The sequence below is a fragment of the Epinephelus fuscoguttatus genome, linkage group LG1 (genome assembly GCF_011397635.1).
Source record: "Epinephelus fuscoguttatus linkage group LG1, E.fuscoguttatus.final_Chr_v1".
Classification (NCBI taxonomy): domain Eukaryota; kingdom Metazoa; phylum Chordata; class Actinopteri; order Perciformes; family Serranidae; genus Epinephelus; species Epinephelus fuscoguttatus.
The window spans coordinates 40,847,166-40,867,071 of record NC_064752.1 but is presented as its reverse complement, the minus strand read 5'-3'; the positions used below and the strand labels follow the sequence as shown (position 1 = coordinate 40,867,071).

Below are 19,906 nucleotides of genomic sequence, written 5' to 3'. Positions count from 1 at the left end.
AGTGTAAGCGACATGGGTGTGTGGGAAGTATAACAGTCCAACATGCTCTGAGTTTTCCTCATAACTTTAGTGAAGTCTGAACACAGGTCAGTCAGCCATTTCACTATTTTTTTCTGAACCACAAGAACTCCCAGCTGTCTGAACAGCACAGACTAGTGGAGATACCTGATACCAGAACATCTTAACATCCCTGTAAACACTAAATATGTGTAAACATAAATTCAGTGGTGTACTCAACCTAAGTTTTTACTATTGTGTTTACATCACACAATTTCACTTAGCACAAAACATTAGCATGAAATAACAGTCTGATCTTTTTCTTAATAAAACAATATGCTAGGACTAATTAGCTTCACTGCAATATAAGAACAATGCTTCTTGTCATGACTTTTACAAGTGAGGACAGTGATTTTTTGCCTCAGCGATTCAACCCAATATTATGCATGTAGCCAACAAGTGCATAATATGGACACATCAGACAAATGATTCTCATTTTAAAGAGTCAGCAGGAAACATTCAAAAGTCAGCCAAGGCCATCATTAACCAATGCACAGATCTAGCTTTATGTTAGCTTCATTAGCTAACTAGGGTTGATAAAATCTGCCAGCAACAGTTGTCAGTTCAGCCAGCAACTGTTGAAACCAGGAACCAGGGCAGGAATTTCACTCTCTGTCTGGCCTCAATGCCCCTCTAAAAAATTATAAGATTGAATGAAAACCTTTATCGCCCCAAGGGATTTTCAGCTGCACATGGTTGTGCCTGCATATGCAAGGATGAATCAAAGTGGATTTTAAACAATGGACCTACATGTGAAGATGAGCTGCTCAGTTCAGTTCACGGTTCAATTTATGAGTATTACATTTATAACAATATAGAGCAATATATATACAGGCCTCAACATAACATTTACACGTGCAAGATATTACAGACATTATAAAAGGACCTAAGAATCTCAAAAATCCACAGTTTTGAAGAGGAGGAGCCTTCTGTGGATAATTTGGCTCCCTGTAAAAACCTCCTGAACACTGAAGGAATCATAACGAGTTCACGATTGGCACATGGGAGAAGTTTCAGCTGGATGAGGATTGCACCGCTGGTATATATATATATATATATATATATATATATATATACACACATATATAACATTTTCTATAAACACAAAAGACCATTTCCCTCAAATATTGTTCACAAATCTAAATCTGTGTTAGTGAGCACTTCTCCTTTGCCGAGATAATCCATCCCACCTCACAGGTGTGGCATATCAAGATGCTGATTAGACAGCATGATTATTGCACAGGTGTGCCTTACTTGGTATATACCAGGCTGGAGAGATTCCTTCCAAATTTGATTAATCCTGACCAAACAGGATAGGCACTCCCATTCAAATATGCAGCGATTATTGAATGTTACCCAGTATTCACAAACCACTAGAACCAATGTTCTTGCCGTATCGTTAGATGCAGGAAAGGCATTTGACAGGGTTGAATGGGAGTATTTATTTGATGTAATGAAAAGGTTTAAGTTGGGGGATACTTTTATCAATTGGGTGAAAATACTATATAAAACACCGATGGCCAAGGTACTTGTAAATGGACATAGCTCAGACCCATTCTATCTCCAGAGAGGGACGCGCCAAGGGTGCCCTCAGTCACCCCTCCTTTTTGCTCTAGCTCTTGAGCCATTAGCAGAAATGATTAGGAGGAGAAATCCAAAGCTCTCCCCTTATGGAATCTTAACCAGCCTGCTGATTTCCCTTTTAAGTGGTCACCATCTGGATTTAGCTAGCTTGGAATTAGAATAACTGCAAATCTTGACCATCTTTACAAACAAAATTTTAGAAATATTTTTGCAGGAATAAAAACAGATCTAAATCGCTGGATGGATTTACCCTTATCTTGGTTGGGTAGAGCGAGCCTGATAAAGATGAATATACTACCGAGGTTTCTTTATCCAATGTAAATGCTCCCTCTACATACTACAAAAAACACAATTCAGGACATAGAAAAGTAAATTTCCAGATATTTATGGCATGGGAGTAAAGCCAGAGTGAAAATTAAAACACTGCAACTTCCTATAAACAGAGGGGGGATAGCCCTACCAAGTATTCTTCATTATAACTGGGCTTGCCATGCTCAAACAATTTATAAATGGATACATAACTTTTTAGAAACCAAAAAACCCCATGTTGACTCCTGGTGTTGCCACCCCCATTCCTTATTAAGCTATCTGTCAGGTAATGCCCAGCTCCCATCAAATATTAAAAAAAAACGTAATTGTAAGCAATACATTAAAAAAATGGTATGATATCTCTAAGGTAACTGGTCATCAAAACTCTTCATCATCCCTTCAACCAATAATTAACAATAACTTCTTTTTACCTGGACAAGGGAAAGGGGTTTTTGAAGAGTGGTTTACAAAAGGTATTAAAACAATCGGAGACCTGTTTGAAGCAGAAACATTTATGTCTTTTCAGCTACTTCAGATTAGATATGGAATATTCTCCACATTGTTTTTTGCATATTTATAGATCAGACATTTTATATTCTCTGCCTGCAAGTTTCCTGATGATAAGTATGTTAGGAACACTCTTGATGACCTTCTTCTCACTCCAAATATTACAAAAAAGTTTATTTCCATTTTTTATCAGAAGCTACAGTCCTTGGACAAATATAACATTGATAAAATTATTAGTACGTGGGAGAAGGACCTAGGAATCCAATTTAGCCAGGAAGAGTGGTCGAAGATATTCTCATTGTCAAGTATATATAACTTATGTAATCGGTTAAATGAGAGCCAATACCGAATATTTCACAGGCTACAATGTACACCCCAGTTTCTCAATAAATGCAACTCCAGTATATCTCCCATGTGTAAAAAATGTAAGAAAGAATTGGGAACTTATTTTCACTTAATATGGAAATGCCCTTTTATTGCACGTTTTTGGAAAAATATTAAAAAAGAGCTCTGTACAATCTTGGGCATGGACATTAAAAGGGAACCTGCATTGTTTCTGTTGGGATTCTCTCTAGAAGGTGTTGATCTTAACCCCTCTCAGTACACTCTTATAACAAACCTCCTGTTACTAGCTAGACGATGTATTTTGTATTAAAGACAGACCCCCAACAGTAATGCAGTGGCACAGAGAAATTTAAAAGGTCTTACCAATGGAAAGCCTCTCTGCTACCTTAGGGGGGAACAATACAATTTTTTAAAAAAATATGGCAACCAATTTTAGAGCATCTGCCATATGAAATTTCAGACTTACTACAGAGGGGTGGATTGACTTTCAGAATGAATTCCAATTGATAGTTATTCCCTTCTTTTTTGTAATTATATTTTAAGAATTCATCTTCTCTTCCTTGAAAACTTGTAACCTAATACAGGAATGGAGAAAATTTTCCTTTTGTGCTGTGCTTGTCTTGTGATGTATATTGTCGATGCTGCCATTTTGCTATGATTTGTGATTCAGGTGCTGTCATGCTTGTTTGTTTGTTTGTTTTTCTTTCTCTGTTGTCCTATTTTGTTTTCCTGTTTCCTTTTGCATTCTGAAAATTACAATCAATTATATACATATATATATATATATATATATAGATATTAAAAAAAATTAACAGTAATCCGTATGACACAATGAGACAGAAAGAGAGACAGAGACAGAGCGAGATGCAGGACAGACGGTAATGACAGTGGCCTACAACAACATGAATGAAAGTAATGTTATTATAATAATACTATAATTATAATTCTGGTTATTGTGGTACAATATGTTGAAAGTATATATAAATGTCTGATAGTATACATATGTGACAAGAATCATTTGTGTATAATGACAGTATAAGTATGACTAATGATAACAGCAGCAGCAGGAGGCATCTGGCAGGACCACAGCAGCAGCACAACCACACACGTCACACTATCCAGCAACCACTGTGACATGAGTTAACCTGCGAGACAGTGGAGCACAAAGGCTCCGGAGAAGAAGCCGAGTTAGTGACATGCAGTATGGCCGAGTTAGCAAGATGTAGTAACAGGACATGAGAGAGAGAGAGAGAGAGAGAGAAGGAGAGAAGGTGCCTGGTGTATTATAGGAGGTTCCCCGGCAGACTAGGCCTAAGTCAGCCTAACTAGGGGCTGGTACAAGGCAAGCCTGAGCTGGCCCTAACTATAAGCTTTGCCAAAGAGGAAAGTCTAGAGTCTAGTCTTAAATGTGGAGACGGTGTCTGCCTCCCGGACCGCAACAGGAAGATGATTCCACAGGAAAGGAGCCTGATAGCTGAAGGCTCTGGCTCCTGAACTACTTTTGGAGACTTTAGGGACCACAAGTAACCCTGCATTCTCAGAGCGCAGTGTTCTGGTGGGATAATAACGCAGTATGAGCTCTCTAACATATGGACGGAGCCTGACCATTTAGAGTGGGAGCCAGTGCAGAGAAGGTAAAACAGGAGAAATATGGTCTCGTTTCTTAGTTCCTGTCAGTACAAGTGCCGCTGCATTCAGAATTAGCTGAAGAGTTTTTAAAGACTTACTAGAGCTACCTGACAATAGGGAGTTACAGTAATCCAGCCTAGAGGTAACAAAAGTGTGGACCAATTTTTCTGCATCTTTTCGGGTCAGGATAGGTCTAATTTTTGCAATATAATGCAGATGAAAAAATGCAGTCTGTGAGGTTTGTTTTAAATAAGAATTAAAAGACAAATCTTGATCAAATATTACTCCGAGGTTTCTTACGGTAGTGCTAGAGGCTAGATGCCATCTAGAGAAACTATGTCATCAGATAAAGAGTCTCTTAGTTGTTTGGGGCCAAGAACAATAACTTCAGTTTTGTCTGAATTTAACATAAGGAAATTGGTGCTCATCCAGGTTTTTATGTCTTTAAGGCAGTTATTAAGTTTAGTTAATTGATTACTTTCTTCAGGCTTCATTGATAAATACAACTGTGTATCGTCCACATAACAATGGAAATTTACAGAGTGATTTCTAATGATGTCACCTAAAGGAAGCATATATAGACTAAATAGGATTGGTCCGAGCACAGAACCTTGCGGAACTCCAAAACAAACTTTAATATGTAAGGATGATTCATCGTGAACATCAACAAACTGAAAACAATCAGATAAATAAGATTTAAACCAGCTTAGTGCAGAACCTTTTAGGCCAATTAAGTGTTCCAGTCTCTGTAGCAGAATTTGATGGTCAACTGTGTCAAACGCTGCACTAAGATCTAATAAAACAAGTACAGAGACGAGTCCTTTGTCTGAAGCAATCAGAAGATCATTTGTAATTTTCATTTCAGGCCTATGGTATCACCTCAATGCAAAATACAGTATGTTGCTGCAAGCACGGACACCAGAGCTCATGTTAACTACAACAGTCCTGGTTCAGGCAAACAGTGAAGCCAGCCCACAATAGACCAGAAATCGGGGTTCAGAGGCAAAAGGTCTTAAAATGTTGAATATAATTGTCTCGCTATAATTGCACTTTGAGTTTGCACTAATCTTCATCTCAGATGAAAAATGCACATCTAAATACAGATGAAAAATAAACATTTTTGTTGTTCAAGTTCACGTATATGTCTATTCATTGATGAACTCATCAACCAAAATTTATTGGAACTGAAAAACCTAACTTATAGTGTCAAATATTGCTATTTGATAAAATGCAATTACTTGACATAATTAATTACAAAGTCTCTAATTAATTCTATACATTTTTTCAATCACGTTATTCTGTGAGCTTTAAGTGACATTCATGTAAATACCAAGCTCGTACAGAAGTAACGGGTAAACATTAGGAGTCAATCGTTGTCCACTAGCATACCGTTACCAAACATAGCTAACATAGCTACTTAGTTATTCATTACTTTACGTTTGCCCTGTAACGTTAGTTAATAGCTAAGCATGTCCTGGAGGCCATTACCTAAAAGCCTTGCCCGAGTTACCTTACAGCTCTCCTCACAGTGATGCATGATGGGAAAAAAGTGGTGACCAAGGGTGCTAACCACATAACAACCAAGTGGTGCAGCAGGCTATGGAGGACTAAAAGTGCCAAAATTAAATAAATAAATACACCATTAAATAATTACTTAAAAATGTCATTAATTAATTAAAATTGGAATTAAATACATAAATGTATTATTAAATATATATACACACACACACATATATACATATATATATATATATATATATATATATACATATAGATAGATAGATAGATAGATAGATAGATAGTGCAACTGTTATCTTCTCTCCAAAACTGGCATATTAAATTGATATTAAAACACTTTAAAACTTACACCTCAGGAGTTATTAGCAGCAGAGAGAGAGAGAGAGAGAGAGGAAATATATATGCTAATAGTATATAAGATAATATAATTATATATGAATAATTATATAAATAATTATATAAATTAATAAAGACATCTGGGTTTTCCTTGCTCAGCAGCCGCGGGTAAGTGGAGAGAGAGAGAGGGAAACACAATTATGCTCAGCCTAGGTACAAAAAGTCCAAACAAACATTTATTGACAAGAAACGATTCTAATCAGTTCCATAATTCAAAGTATATTTTTACTCAACGAAAAAAATGTATAAAGATCAGTTTTTACAACTTCACAAAACAATTCTGTGCAGGGCCGTTGCAGGGGGGGTGCGAGGCCCTGCTCTTTGACATCGATGCGCAATTGCGCAGGCTGGTAGCACGAATTCAGCAGTGATTTCGTGCACAAAATCATCAGTGAAGGAGGGAATACAGAAGCAGTGAGGAAAGCCCCTGGGGTGAAGGCACTGATGACACAGTTTGAAGTTCAACTGGGCTTTAAGATTTGTCTCCAGCTGTTCTCAGCTGCGGAAGAGGTGGCGCGTGTCTTTCAAACAAAGGACATATCCACAGAGACTGTCCAGTCCAGTGTGAACATGCTTAGCGCGCACAATCGAGGACTGCGGTCAGAAATGTCCTTCCACTGTCTGTATGCTGACGCACAGAACAACGCACTTATCCAAGCACCTGTCCTGCCTCCAGTGCATCAACCACCGCGCCGCCTTGATGATGGTGCTGTGCAACATGAGTGGGGAAATCCTGAGGAGATATACAGATGTCAATTCTTTGAAGTGCTTGACCTCTTAACAGCTGAACTGGCTATAGTAGATTCGACCAGCCCACTCTGCATTTCCTGTCTTACATGGCAAATGCCCCGCTGGCTGCTGTCAACAAGTGAGTGACTGTATAGCTTACAGACTGTTTGATTAGTACCGTAACTTTGCTCAGTAAAAAAAAAAAAAAATACAATACTGCTGGTAACCTACCTAACTTTTCCTAAAAGTCTCTGTATTTACATTTAAAATAGTTTTATATAAATTAAAAAAAATGTTAACAGAAAATTTTAGTAAAAAAGTGATAACATTTCTGGAAAAAGTCATACAATTTCCAGGAAAAAAAGTCAAACTTTTTACATATATTTTGTCATAAAATTTGGACGAAAATGGTGAAATAAAGCAAAAAAATAGTGTAAAATTTGGCGTCTCTGTGTGCTCTTTCCTGTCGAAAACAACAGTGTACTTTGAGACTAATTAATCTCAGAATTATTTTAAAATTGAATTGTTCATTTTGTGTCAGAATTGACAACCCCCATCCACTGATTCAGGACTGCGGACAGCGCAGGGAGAGAGTAGTAGATATGAGTGGATATAAAGAGAAAACGTTTGTTAAAGAGAGGGCGGAGAGAGAAAGAGAGAGAGAAAATCAGAGAGAGAGTTCGGTAGAGCGAGTTATAGATGGAGTGAAAGCCGACAGGGATTGGTCACATGGGCTCGCTATTAAACGTGCACGAGGGAGAGAGTATTTACATGCATGGAATGAGCTGCCCCCTCCCTCAGAACTGATCATCGCTGATATTGTGTGCGACTGTGTGTAAGTGTGTACGCGGACCGTCAGCACAACGGACTGTTGGCACAGCGGACCGTCGGCACCGTGGCCTGTCAGCACAGCGGGTGGGCCCCAAAAGCTGCTAGTTGCTAGGCTAAATTATACAATGTAAAATGCCATAGGCTTGTGCTAATAACATTAGCATGTTGTATTTTTGGGGAAAATGTGTCCGGATTAACACAAGTGTTTGTCTGTGAATGCTGCGAGTTATCGTGAAGCTGATTTGTGTATGTAACCAATTTTAGTGATATAAAAGTGAATTACAGTATAATAACAAGTTGGACTAGTAATAAACCCTGGCCAGAATCAGAAGACACCAAATTCGTTAGGAGCCAATATGCTGAGCAGCAATAATGAATCAGGCACAAGAATAAATGTTGAGTAGCCACTCTTGTATTTTTTACAGTGAATGAAGAAAATTGCTCAATTTGTACAAAAAATATAAAATAAAAACCCAAATGACCAGAAACAAAAAAGTATGCACACAAATGAAATAAGAATGTCCGTTGGGGCCCTTATAAAATAAAAAATTGTTGCAGGTGCACCTGTTTCTTAAAGGTTCATGGAAGTGTAATATGTGTGTATCTGTGTATGTGTGAGTGTACGTGTGTATCTCCTTCGCTGTGATCCTTCCTCAAAGTTCTTAGCTCGCCATCCGTCACGACTGGAATCTTGTCCTGGTCCTCTGATTTCCCCGTCCTCTCAATAAACCTGACCTATAAACAAGGTCATATCTATTACACTCTATTCTCAGATGCATCATTAAAGGTTTAAATGTCAAAAATGCTAAATACTGCATTAAACCTCACACATAAATCTTCAATATAATCAAATCTCAAAGCTTCAGTTTTGTTGTACAACATTCAGTGTTCAGTATATCAAATAGGAGAACTAAACATTCAAGTACTCACATATTTAACTGTTGATGTGAACACTATTTAAATAATACTTATGGTAAGTAACCATTAACATTTAAAATATCATATATCATAACCATATCAAAATAGGATAACATGTACAAATAAAATCACAGTACACGAGTTCATTTCAGAGGTATTAAAGAAGTGTGCTTAATTACTCCTACACTATAGGCCTACTAGTGAGAGAGAAACTGCAACAAAAATGACCTTCCAGGTTACTTTAAACTCACAGTTGAAATGAATTAAATTCCTTCAATAATTTGCATACAAAATAAAATGTTATTTTACTCCCATCATATAATATATCAAATTACTTATTTTTAAATTGGCAATGGGAACAGACTTCCCCTTTAAAATATACATCGGCATAAAATAACAAAATATACTCAGTATACACATATAGGAAACATTGCACCATTATTCACCACAGTTCACTGTAATACCACCCCTGCTTTCTTTAGCACACTTGAGAAAGAGCAGAAAAATAGCATCAGAGCAGCTAAAGAGACACGTTTCTCACCATTGCTCTGTTTCAAAGCCGGACACGTGGATGTCGGAGCTTGCAGCGGCTCCCAGATGGAAGGTACGTGGCTGGCCTGTGAGACACCGAGCTAGCATTAGCATGGCGACGACGGTAAGTGTTAACGAGCATCTTTTTATCCAGTGAACAACTCGCCTTACCAACGTTACTCGTCTCCTTCGTGTAGTCACTCGGCTCCGAACTTCCAGCAGGTAAGTGTGCTCGCTTTCTCTTTCTCTTGTCACTGTTTATCTCGGGATTTTTCTCCTCTTTTCTCTGTCCTCTTAGCAGGTTGCTGCCTTCACTCCCATGGCTGAGATGAGAAAGGAAAAAAACAACGCACCTGCACTTCACCTCCGAGCTGACAGGCTGAACGTGGCCCGTATAGCCCCTGATTGGCTGTTGAGGACTAGGTACCACTGTCCACTGTCTCTCAGACTAACTCACATCGCAGCAGTGCCTGGACAGCGTGACGTGTGTGGTTGTGCTGCTGCCGTGGTCCTGCCAGATGCCTCCTGCTGCTGCTGCCATCATTAGTCATTAGTCATACTTCTACTGTTATTATACACATGACTATTGTCACACATGTATACTGCCAGATATTAATACATACTTTCAACATATTGTACCACAGTAGCCAGAACTATAATATTATTACTTTCAATAATGTTGTTGTAAGCTACTGTCATTACCTGCATCTCTCTCTCTCTCTCTCGCTCTCTCTGTCTCATTGTGTCATACGGATTACTGTTAATTTATTATGTTGATCTGTTCTGTACGACATCTATTGCACGTCTGTCCGTCCTGGAGGGATCCCTCCTCAGTTGCTCTTCCTGAGGTTTCTACCGTTTTTTTTCCCTGTTAAAGGGGTTTTTTTTGGGGAGTTTTTCCTTATCCACTGCGAGGGTCATAAGGACAGAGGGATGTTGTATGCTGTAAAGCCCTGTGAGGCAAATTGTGATTTGTGATATTGGGCTTTATATATAAAACTGATTGATTGATTGATTGATTTATTGACCCCCACATGGGGTTATGTGAACTGAGCGGTGCATTCAAATGCAATAGGATATATAACACTTTGCCAGTGTAAACAAATAAAATAAAGAAAATAAATACTCTATCTAATTGTGTTTTTTCTACCTGGGCTACACCCTCCCCTCCTGAACTAATGCACGTCCCTGTGCATGGTAGACAGTTAAATGATGATTACTCGAGGGGTCCAGGCAGGGGGTTGAGCAGCCTCCTCACCATCACTTATGTCTTCCGCCCAAGCTGTGGACAGTCCTTGAAAGAGTGATTTCACTGCTGTGATCAAAGGATTGCCTAACTTAGTATAATCAAGCCGTCGTGGCAGCTGACGGTTTCTCTCAGATCTCCGGACAGAATAATCTGTATCCGTGTTTTCCTCTGTATTCATCTGGACTGTTTCACCCTTTCCTTCCATTGCACCCGTTGCCTCTTTTCTTTCCTCAGGTTCTACACCTCTAATGCCATCCTTCTCATCTTTGTCATCGTCGTCCTCCGCTTATCCGGGTCCAGGTCACAGGGGCAGCAGCCTCAGCAAAGAAGCCCAGACAGTCCTCTTCCCAGCCACTTCCGTCAGCTCTTCCGCGGGTACCCCGAGGCGTTCCCAGGCCAGCCGGGTGATGTAGTCTCACCAGCGTGTCCTGGGGCGGCCCTGAGGTCTCCTCCCGGTTGGACATGCCCGAAACACCTCCCAAGGGAGGCGTCCGGAAGGCATCCTTACCAGATGGCCGAACCACCTCAACTGGCTCCTCTCGATGTGAAGGAGCAGTGGCTCTACTCCAAGTCCTTCCCGGATGTCTGAGCTCCTCACCCTATCCCTAAGGCTGAGCCCAGCCACCCTGCGGAGGAAACTCATTTCGGCCGCTTGTACTCGCAATCTCATTCTTTTAGTCACTACCCAGAGCTTGTGACCATAGGTGAGGGCTGGAACGTAGATCGACCGGTAAATCGAGAGATTCGCTTTTTGGCTGAGCTCCCTCTTCACCACAACAGACCAGTTAAGCGCCTGCATCACTGCTGACACCGCCCCAATCCGCCTGTCAATCTCCCGCTCCATCCTACCCTCACTCGTGAACAAGATCCCGAGATACTTAAACTCCTCCACCTGAGGAAGGACCCCCCCCACCGACCTGGAGTGGGCAATCCACCCTTTTCCGGCTGAGGATCATGGCCTCAGACTTGGAGGTGCTGATTCTCATCCCAGCCGCTTCACACTCGGCTGCGAACCGTCCCAGCAAGAATTGGAGGTCACTGTTCGATGGAGCTAGGAGGACCACGTCATCCAGAAAAAGCAGGGACGAGATCCTCCTGTCACCGAACCTGACACCCTGCACCATTCGACTGTGTCTAGAAATTCTGTCCATAAAAGTTATGAACAGAACCGGTGACAAAGGGCAGCCCTGGCAGAGTCCAACCCTCATCGGGAACAGGTCCGACTTACTGCCAGCCACGCGAACCAGACTCGTGCTCCTTCGGTACAGGGACTGGATGGCCCCTAGCACAGGGCCACCAACCCCATACTCCCGAAGCACCCCCCACAGGATGCCCCTGGGGACATCATTGTAAGCCTTCTCCAAATCCACAAAACACATGTGGACTGGTTGGGCGAACTCCCATGCCCCCTCCAGCACCCTGGCGAGGGTAAAGAGCTGGTCCATGGTTCCGCGTCTGGGACGAAAACCACATTGCTCCTCCTCGATCTGAGGTTCAACTATCGACTGGACCCTCTTCTCCAGCACCCTGGAGTAGACCTTACCGGGTAGAGGAGTGTGATCTCCCTGTAGTTGGAACACACCCTCTGGTCCCCTTTCTTGAAGATGGGGACCACCACCCCGGTCTGCCACTCCAGAGGCACTGCCCCCGATGTCCACGCAATGTTGCAGAGGCGTGTCAGCCAGGACAGCCCTACAACATCCAGAGCCTTAAGATATCCAGGATAAATCTCATCCACCCCCGGGGCTACGCCGCCTCGGAGTTGTTTCACTACCTCAGCAACCTCTGCCCCAGAAATTGGACGACCCGCCCCCGAGACCCCCGTCTCTGTTTCCTCACTGGAATACGTGTTGGTGGGACTGAGGAGCTCCTCAAAGTATTCCTTCCACTGCCCGACAATGTCCCCAGTTGACGTCAGCAGCTCCCCGTCCCCACTGTAAACAGTGTGAGCAAGTTGCCGTCTTCCGCCCCTGAGGCGCGGGACAGTTTGCCACAACCTCTTTGGAGCCGATCGATAGTCTTCCTCCATGGCCCCACCGAACTCCTCCCACGCCCTAGTTTTTGCCTCCACGACTGCCGCCGCTGCTCTCCGCTTGGCCCGCCGGTACCCGTCAGCTGCTTCTGGAGACCCACACACCAACCATGCCCTGTAGGCCTCCTCCTTCAGCCTGACGGCTCCGCCTCACCTCTGGTGTCCACCAGCGGGTTCGGGGATTACTGCCGCGACTGGCCCCGGCAGCTTTGCGGCCACAGCTCACAACCGCTGCCTCGACAATGGCAGAGCAGAACAAGGCCCATTCGGACTCAATGTCCCCCTCCACACTTGGGACGCGGTCGAAGCTCTCCCAGAGGTGGGAGCTGAAGATCATCTGGACAGGTTCTTCCGCCTGGCATTCCCAGCAGACCCTTAATGTTCGTTTGGGCCTGCCAGGTCTGCGCGGCGTCTTCCCCCACCATCTGATCCAACTCACCACCAGGTGGTGATCAGTTGACAGCTCTGCTCCTCTCTTCACCCGAGTGTCCAGAACATATGGCCGCAGGTCAAATGATACGACTACAAAGTCAATCATTGACCTGCGACCTAGGCTGTCCTGGTGCCACGTGCACCGATGGACATCCTTATGTTTGAACATGGTGTTAGTTATGGCCAAACTGCGACCCGCACAGAAGTCCAATAACTGAACACCACTCGGGTTCAGATCGGGCAGGCCGTTCCTCCCAGTCACGCCCCTCCAGGTCCCGCTGTCATTGCCCACGTGAGCGTTGAAGTCCCCCAGCAGAACAATGGAGTTCCTGGTCGGGGCACTGTCCAACACCCGTCCCAGGGACTCCAAAAAGGGTGGGTACTCTGAACTGTTGTTCGGCGCATAAGCGCAGACAACAGTCAGGACCCGTTCTTCAACCCGAAGGCGCAGGGAAGCAACCCTTTCGTCTACCGGGGTAAACCCCAACGTACAGGCAGAGAGTCTGGGGGCTATCAGAAAGCCCACCCCGACCCTCCGCCTCTCACCCGGAGCAACTCCAGCGAAGGAGAGAGTCCAGCCCCTCTCAAGGACTTGGGTTCCAGAGCCAGAACTATGTGTCGAGGTGAGGCCAACTATATCTAGCCGGTAGCACTCAACCTCTTCCACAAACTCTGGCTCCTTCCCTGCCAGAGAAGTGACATTCCATGTCCCAAGACCCAACTTCTGTAACCAAGGATCAGACCGCCAAGGCCCCCGCCTTGGTCTGCTGCCCAATCCACATTGGACCGAACCCTTCTGGATCCCTCTGTGGGTGGTGGGCCTGCAGGGGGACGAGGCCATGTAGCTGGTTCAGGCTGGGCACGGCCGGACCCCATGGGCGAAGGCCCGGCCATCAGGCACTCGCCCACGGGCCCCAACCCCAGGCCTGGCTCCAGGGCGGGGCCCCAGTAACCCTCCGGGCCAGGTACACGTGTCCTTGTTTTTATCCATCATTAAGGGTCTTCTTTGTCTGACATATCTGAGGGAACTGGAAGTTGCTCTCCTTGGATGTCTGGGTGATCATCCTCAGGTGAGTCATCTTGAATCCAGGCTGTTTCATCTGCTTGTTTGGTCGATGTGGCTCTATCGGTGGTTATCGAAATCGATCAAAATTACGTCATGGTCTCGAGCACTGAAATCAAAGAGAGGATCAACGATCCCCAGGTTTACATACATCAGGGAGGTGTGCAAAGAGTTAAAAGCACACGACGATGCAGCACATTGTAGCCAACGCCACTAGTTAGCTAACCTGCAGTTTATTACACCATGGCAAGTGCAGATAAAGGAGACGCAGCACCGGAGCTTGAAGCCACTCCTGCTTCTCTTAAATCACCCGTGTGGAAATATTTTGCATTCCCGGTGAGTTATGATGACAACATTCGCGTTGTCGACAAGAAGACCACAGTGTGTAAGATATGCTATGTGCGTGTACCATACCTGGCCACGGGAAACACTACGAATATGGCAGGACACATTCACCGGCATCACAAAGATGTAGATTTGACAACTGGGAAAACACCATCACTGGTCCAGCCAACTATTCTATCCTCATTTGCAATAAAACTTCCACAGACCTCAGCTCGCGCAAAAGCTATAACTAATGCTATAGGGCCATTTATAGCAGCAGACCTGCAGCCTTATTCGGTGGTGGAAAACGCTGGATTTAAACATTTAATTAGCGTACTTGAGCCACGCTACAGTATACCCAGCAGGTTGCATCTTACAACAAAAGCGTTGCCCTCCATGTATGAAGACATTAAAGAAAAAGTTTTGGGGGGTCTGAACAATGCAGAGTTAGTTGCCTTAACAACAGATGGCTGGACCTCAAGACCAACTGAGAGTTACATCACCGTCACAGCACACTACGTCAATAATGATTGGGAGATTGAAAGTCCAGTCCTTCAAACTCGCCCCATCTATGAATCACACACAAGTGATAATTTGGCCGAAGTGCTAAAGGAAGCGGTACTAGAATGGAAACTGGACAGACAAAATACAACCATCCCTGTGACCACAGATAATGCCAAAAACATTGTCAATGCCTCAAATGCAGCTGGATTCTCACCACATCCCAGAAGGGGTTGGGAGTAAATCAGATTTCTCGTCTTTTGGGCAAAGTCAGGAGGGTGGTCACCTTTTTTCACAAGAGCACGACTGCAGCAGCTGCCTTAAAGGCCAAACAAGAGATTCTCCAGCTTCCTCCTCACAAGCTGGTTCAAGATGTCACTATAAGGTGGAACTCCAGCTATGACATGCTCACACGCTACTTAGAGCAACAAGCTGCTGTTTATTCTGCACTCTCAGAGAAAGACGTTAAAAAGAGTGCCAAAGATCTCATCACACTCTCTGATCAAGATGTGACTGTTCTGGAAGATGTGGTTCAGGTACTGAAGTCCCTGAAAACAGTCACAACTCTACTGAGCTCAGAACAGCAGCCAACTGTGTCTATGGTCCTGCCACTCAAACACACAATTTTCACATCAATGAAACACAGTGACACGGATTCACAGATTGCGAAGGCTGTTAAATCTGCTATAGCAACCAACATTGGAGGGAGGTATTCAGATCCCAGACTTCAACAGTTCCTGAATGAGAGCACTGTCTTGGATCCTCGGTTCAAGTCTTTACCCCATCTGGATGACCCCTCTCGGAATGAGATCTTCAACAGTCTGGCAGAGAAAATCCTGCAAAAGCATCCCACACAGGTATGTGGCCAATAGAAATCAATGTGATGAAATGTCAACAATTAATAATGATGCAAATTCATCTTATAGTTAAAACACAATGATAAATTCATATTCTGACAAGTAGTTATCTTTTATTAAATATATTCACATTTTGCATTTTAATATTTCATTAATTATAACAACATTTTGTTTGTTGTTGTTGTTGTCGTCACACTTAAGTGTCACATGTACCTTTTCATTACCTTAAACAGCTGTTTTGTGTGACCTTGTCTTTTATAGACTCAGGCCTCAGGACAAGGGACCAGCCAAAATCCTGCAGAGGACCCAGAAACTGCAGCAACCAATGAAGGCAGCCCCCCAGCAAAGAGAACAGCACTCAGTGAACTGTTTGGTGATTTTTTCAGCACAGCCCACACTGCATCATCAACACCAAAACCATGGTCTGATGTTGTCTAAGAGGAGATTGAGCTATACAAGATGGCTAAAGTCATTTCTGTGGATGCAAATCCACTGAAATGGTGGAAAGACAATGAGCATCAGTACCCAAATTTGTCTAAGCTCTCCAAACATTATCTTGCTGTGCAAGCAACAAGTGTGGCAAGTGAGAAAGTGTTCTCCACAGCAGGGGACATTGTGACCGCTCAAAGAGCAGCCCTTTCTCCAGAGAATGTGGACATTCTCATCATCTTAAAGAAAAACTTGAAAATATAAAAATAACAGTTGTCTTGTCTGGCCATAAATATGTAAATAGTTCATATTTTGATAACTCAAAGAGCATCTCTCTCTCCAGATAAAGATAACAATATATCTTTTTTAAAGAAAAAAACTTGAAAGAAGAATGTAAAAATGATAGATAGAAAAAAGTCCAAACTACTTATTTTTTTATGTTCAACTTTTAGGATATAGTTTGTTAAGGCTCTAATTGTTCCATGACTTTGGACATGGCTGTTATATTTTTTATTTATTTATTTTGTTTTGTTGTACATTGTTATTTTAAGAGTAGTGCACACTGCTGAAACCAAGGAGTCACAAGATGGCATAGTTAATTTTGATTACTCAAAGAGCAGATAACAACATATCTTAATTATAGAAAAACTTGAAAGAAGAAAGTAAAAATGACAGTTGTCATTCTCAGGGGATAAACATTGTTATTTTAAGAGCAGTGCACACTGCTGTAACCAAAAAGAGTCACTAGATGGCAGGCACCCTCTGTGACTTCTCATTTTTGTTATTATTATTGTTATTATGTTTGTTTTTGTTGTTTTCCACTCGACTGAGAACAAGATTGTTACCTTTATATTGTAAATAAATTATTTAAATTTGACCATTAGTGCCTAATGTGATACATTACACAAGAATAATGGAAATTATATCACTTATATGTAGCCCATCTTTTGAAATAAGATTTACTGTACAAAATTTAATGAATAAAACCAATGATCGTAAACTAGATTAGTCTAAAAATGGCATAGGCCTCTGTGCTGTAAGAAAAAGAAAAAAAAAATCGAGAATTGAATCGAATCGTGACCCTAAAATTGAAAATCAAATCGAATCGAGGATTTGGAGAATCGTGACACCCCTATCGGTGGGTACCCAGATAGCAAAACACAGTGATTCAACATTGAATTTTGGTGAAATTGGTTATTTTTGGTTGAAGTTGATAAATCTATGTTTATTCAATATTTAATTACAGCTACCATTTTAACATTTGAAAAAATTTTGTCGAATCAGCATTGTATAGATGCTGGGTTTTCAATGTTGAAATGTCAACATTAAATAGACATGGTTTCAATGTATGGCATGCTGTGCATCTGTGCCCCCGCCCACGAGACTTGCTCTCTCCTGAGACCAAACCAGTTCAAACCAGTTAACAGTTGGCAGCAGTTGGCAGCTTTTAGCGGCTTTTATTACCTTCGAGTGACAAAAGAAGACAAACTGGTAAGTCCTAATGAGAACATAATGTATTTTCACCTGGAAATTCCAGCATGTCAACTTTGTGAATTATTACCGTGAGGTTGTAGCTTATTAGCGTCGTTAGCATTAGCTAGCGCTAGCATTCTAGATAACGCTAGCTAACACTAGTGTGTCCGTGTGCAGACGCTACGCTGAGGGTTCAGGGTTTCCCCCAGTGTATTATAAGCCTGGCGGGCCACCAGGCTTTACTTGCCCCCTGCCAGGCTAAGCATTGTTTAGTATTTTTTTAATTTACTTCGCACTGCATCAAAACATGATCAGGTGTCTTTTTTTCCATCACCTGACAACGTCACAACTAACCATCTCTGGTTGAGCATAATCGCGCATAACGGGACATGTCCCGGACGTCATGCTCATCAGACCGCTGCTTCACCAGCTGACCGAGAGCTCCGCGCCGAGTCGACCACGTTGCCGTTAACGAGAACCGACCCGCGACTCCGAGAGGCTCAGCCAGCCGCTGTAGCAGGGCTGTTAGCTGTTAGCACAGAGCTCAGAGCTTCTGTGAGCCCACATGCTTTCACCACATATGAAAATGATCCAGCGTTTGATTTTTCAGCTCCTAAGGTTCCCGTTTACACACGTTTGTTTTTTACTCGGCATAGATATATACACGTATTTATGTTCACTCCAGTCCAAACAGTAGATCAGTGGGTGTCATGTGTTCCCATGGCAACTAACCGGAAGCAGACACAGACAAATCTCTGAGAGAAAAAAACCTAAATAACGCCTACTTCAGACAGTTGTCTTTTAGTTTTTAGTGCAAACTGTTAATATTATTATTATTATTATTATTATTAATTTATTTATTTATTTTTGTGGTTGGTTGACAGCATTTCAGGAGAGTAGCTGGTGTTAAAATATGTTACATAAAATGTCTTATAATAATACATGATTATGGTAATATTTTACAATTTTCAGTTAACTTTAAACATTAGGCAAGGCTTTATGGAACCATTCTACTGCTCCATTAATGAATCTGTGACTGATACGTAGGGCCTTGCCATGGGGATTTATATATTTTGGGGGGATATATAATGATATATGTATATAAAAAACACACTTTGGCACTGGTGGGCCGCCACTGGGCCGCTGGGACACTGGGGTCACCCTACCACCGGGCCTAACAAGTTTTCTGGGGGAAACCCTGCGGGTTAGTGTTATCTCATAGCGTGGTGAATGTGCCGGTCACAACTCCTCCACCACAGCGTTTGGGAGTTGTTGGAGTGTGTATTTGCTGAGTTTGATGAGGGAAACCAAAAAAACACCAGCCACCATAGAAGTGGCTGAGCAGCTAGCGGCTCTGCTACGCTCATCTGGAAATATCTTATGCTTTGATTTCCTCTATTTTCAGGGTTGTGATAACACTACAAGTCGAGAGGATTCACTGCAATACAGAAGGCCAAGTAATAATTGCAATCACAGTAGCACCACCTCTCTTTTCTCAAGATGACCTCTTATTGGGCTAAAAGACGAGAGTCAGCAAAATTGTAAGGAGCATAGAGAAAGATATTCTTGAGGAATATGAGGAAACTCTTGATAATCAAAGGGAGAATGTACACCCATGTGGGAATAGGGAACCACCCTTCAGAATCTCACACATTTCCCAACTAGATGCACCACCAGCTTCCAATGTACACATGGAAAGGGATCATGTGGATAGTAGTGTAGCTGGGAATAGTGAAGTTGAATCAGATCACGTACAAATGGAAAATGATCATACAGATGGTAGTGAACCTGACAATGATGAAGTTAACTCAGATTCTGATTCTGACAGTGATGATGAGCATCAGCCTAGTCAGGATCTGCTCATAAGGAGTTTAAGATATTGGGCAACATCCTACTCAATCAGTGTGGTTGCTCTGTCCGCTCTGCTGTCCATCTTAAGACTATTTCACCCTAGGCTTCCAAAAGATGGAAGAACCCTGCTTGGAACACAATCTCATGTTGAAACCACTAAAATGCAAGGTGGCGAGTACTATCATTTTGGATTGATGCAAGGAATACTTTCACGATTGAAATGTTTAAATTTACCAGTGAACCTCAGAACTCTTACTTTACAGTTCAACATAGATGGTCTCCCCCTCTTTAAGAGTTCAAGACTTCAGTTCTGGCCTATACTTGCAAGTCTAAGATGTGAT

At 42.5% G+C, this 19,906-nt stretch overlaps 1 protein-coding gene across 1 annotated transcript in view; it reads left to right on the top strand.

The window, feature by feature from the left end:
• The window catches only part of LOC125888953 (deleted in malignant brain tumors 1 protein-like), a 32,616-nt gene extending 18,597 nt beyond the window's left edge, over positions 1 to 14,019 (top strand). The window contains 6 exon segments of the mRNA XM_049576607.1: positions 9,383 to 9,427; positions 9,509 to 9,576; positions 9,656 to 9,777; positions 10,838 to 10,897; positions 13,759 to 13,829; positions 13,895 to 14,019. Coding sequence (XP_049432564.1) covers positions 9,383 to 9,427; positions 9,509 to 9,576; positions 9,656 to 9,777; positions 10,838 to 10,897; positions 13,759 to 13,829; positions 13,895 to 14,019 — 491 coding nt within the window.
• The last annotated feature ends 5,887 nt before the right edge of the window (positions 14,020 to 19,906 follow it).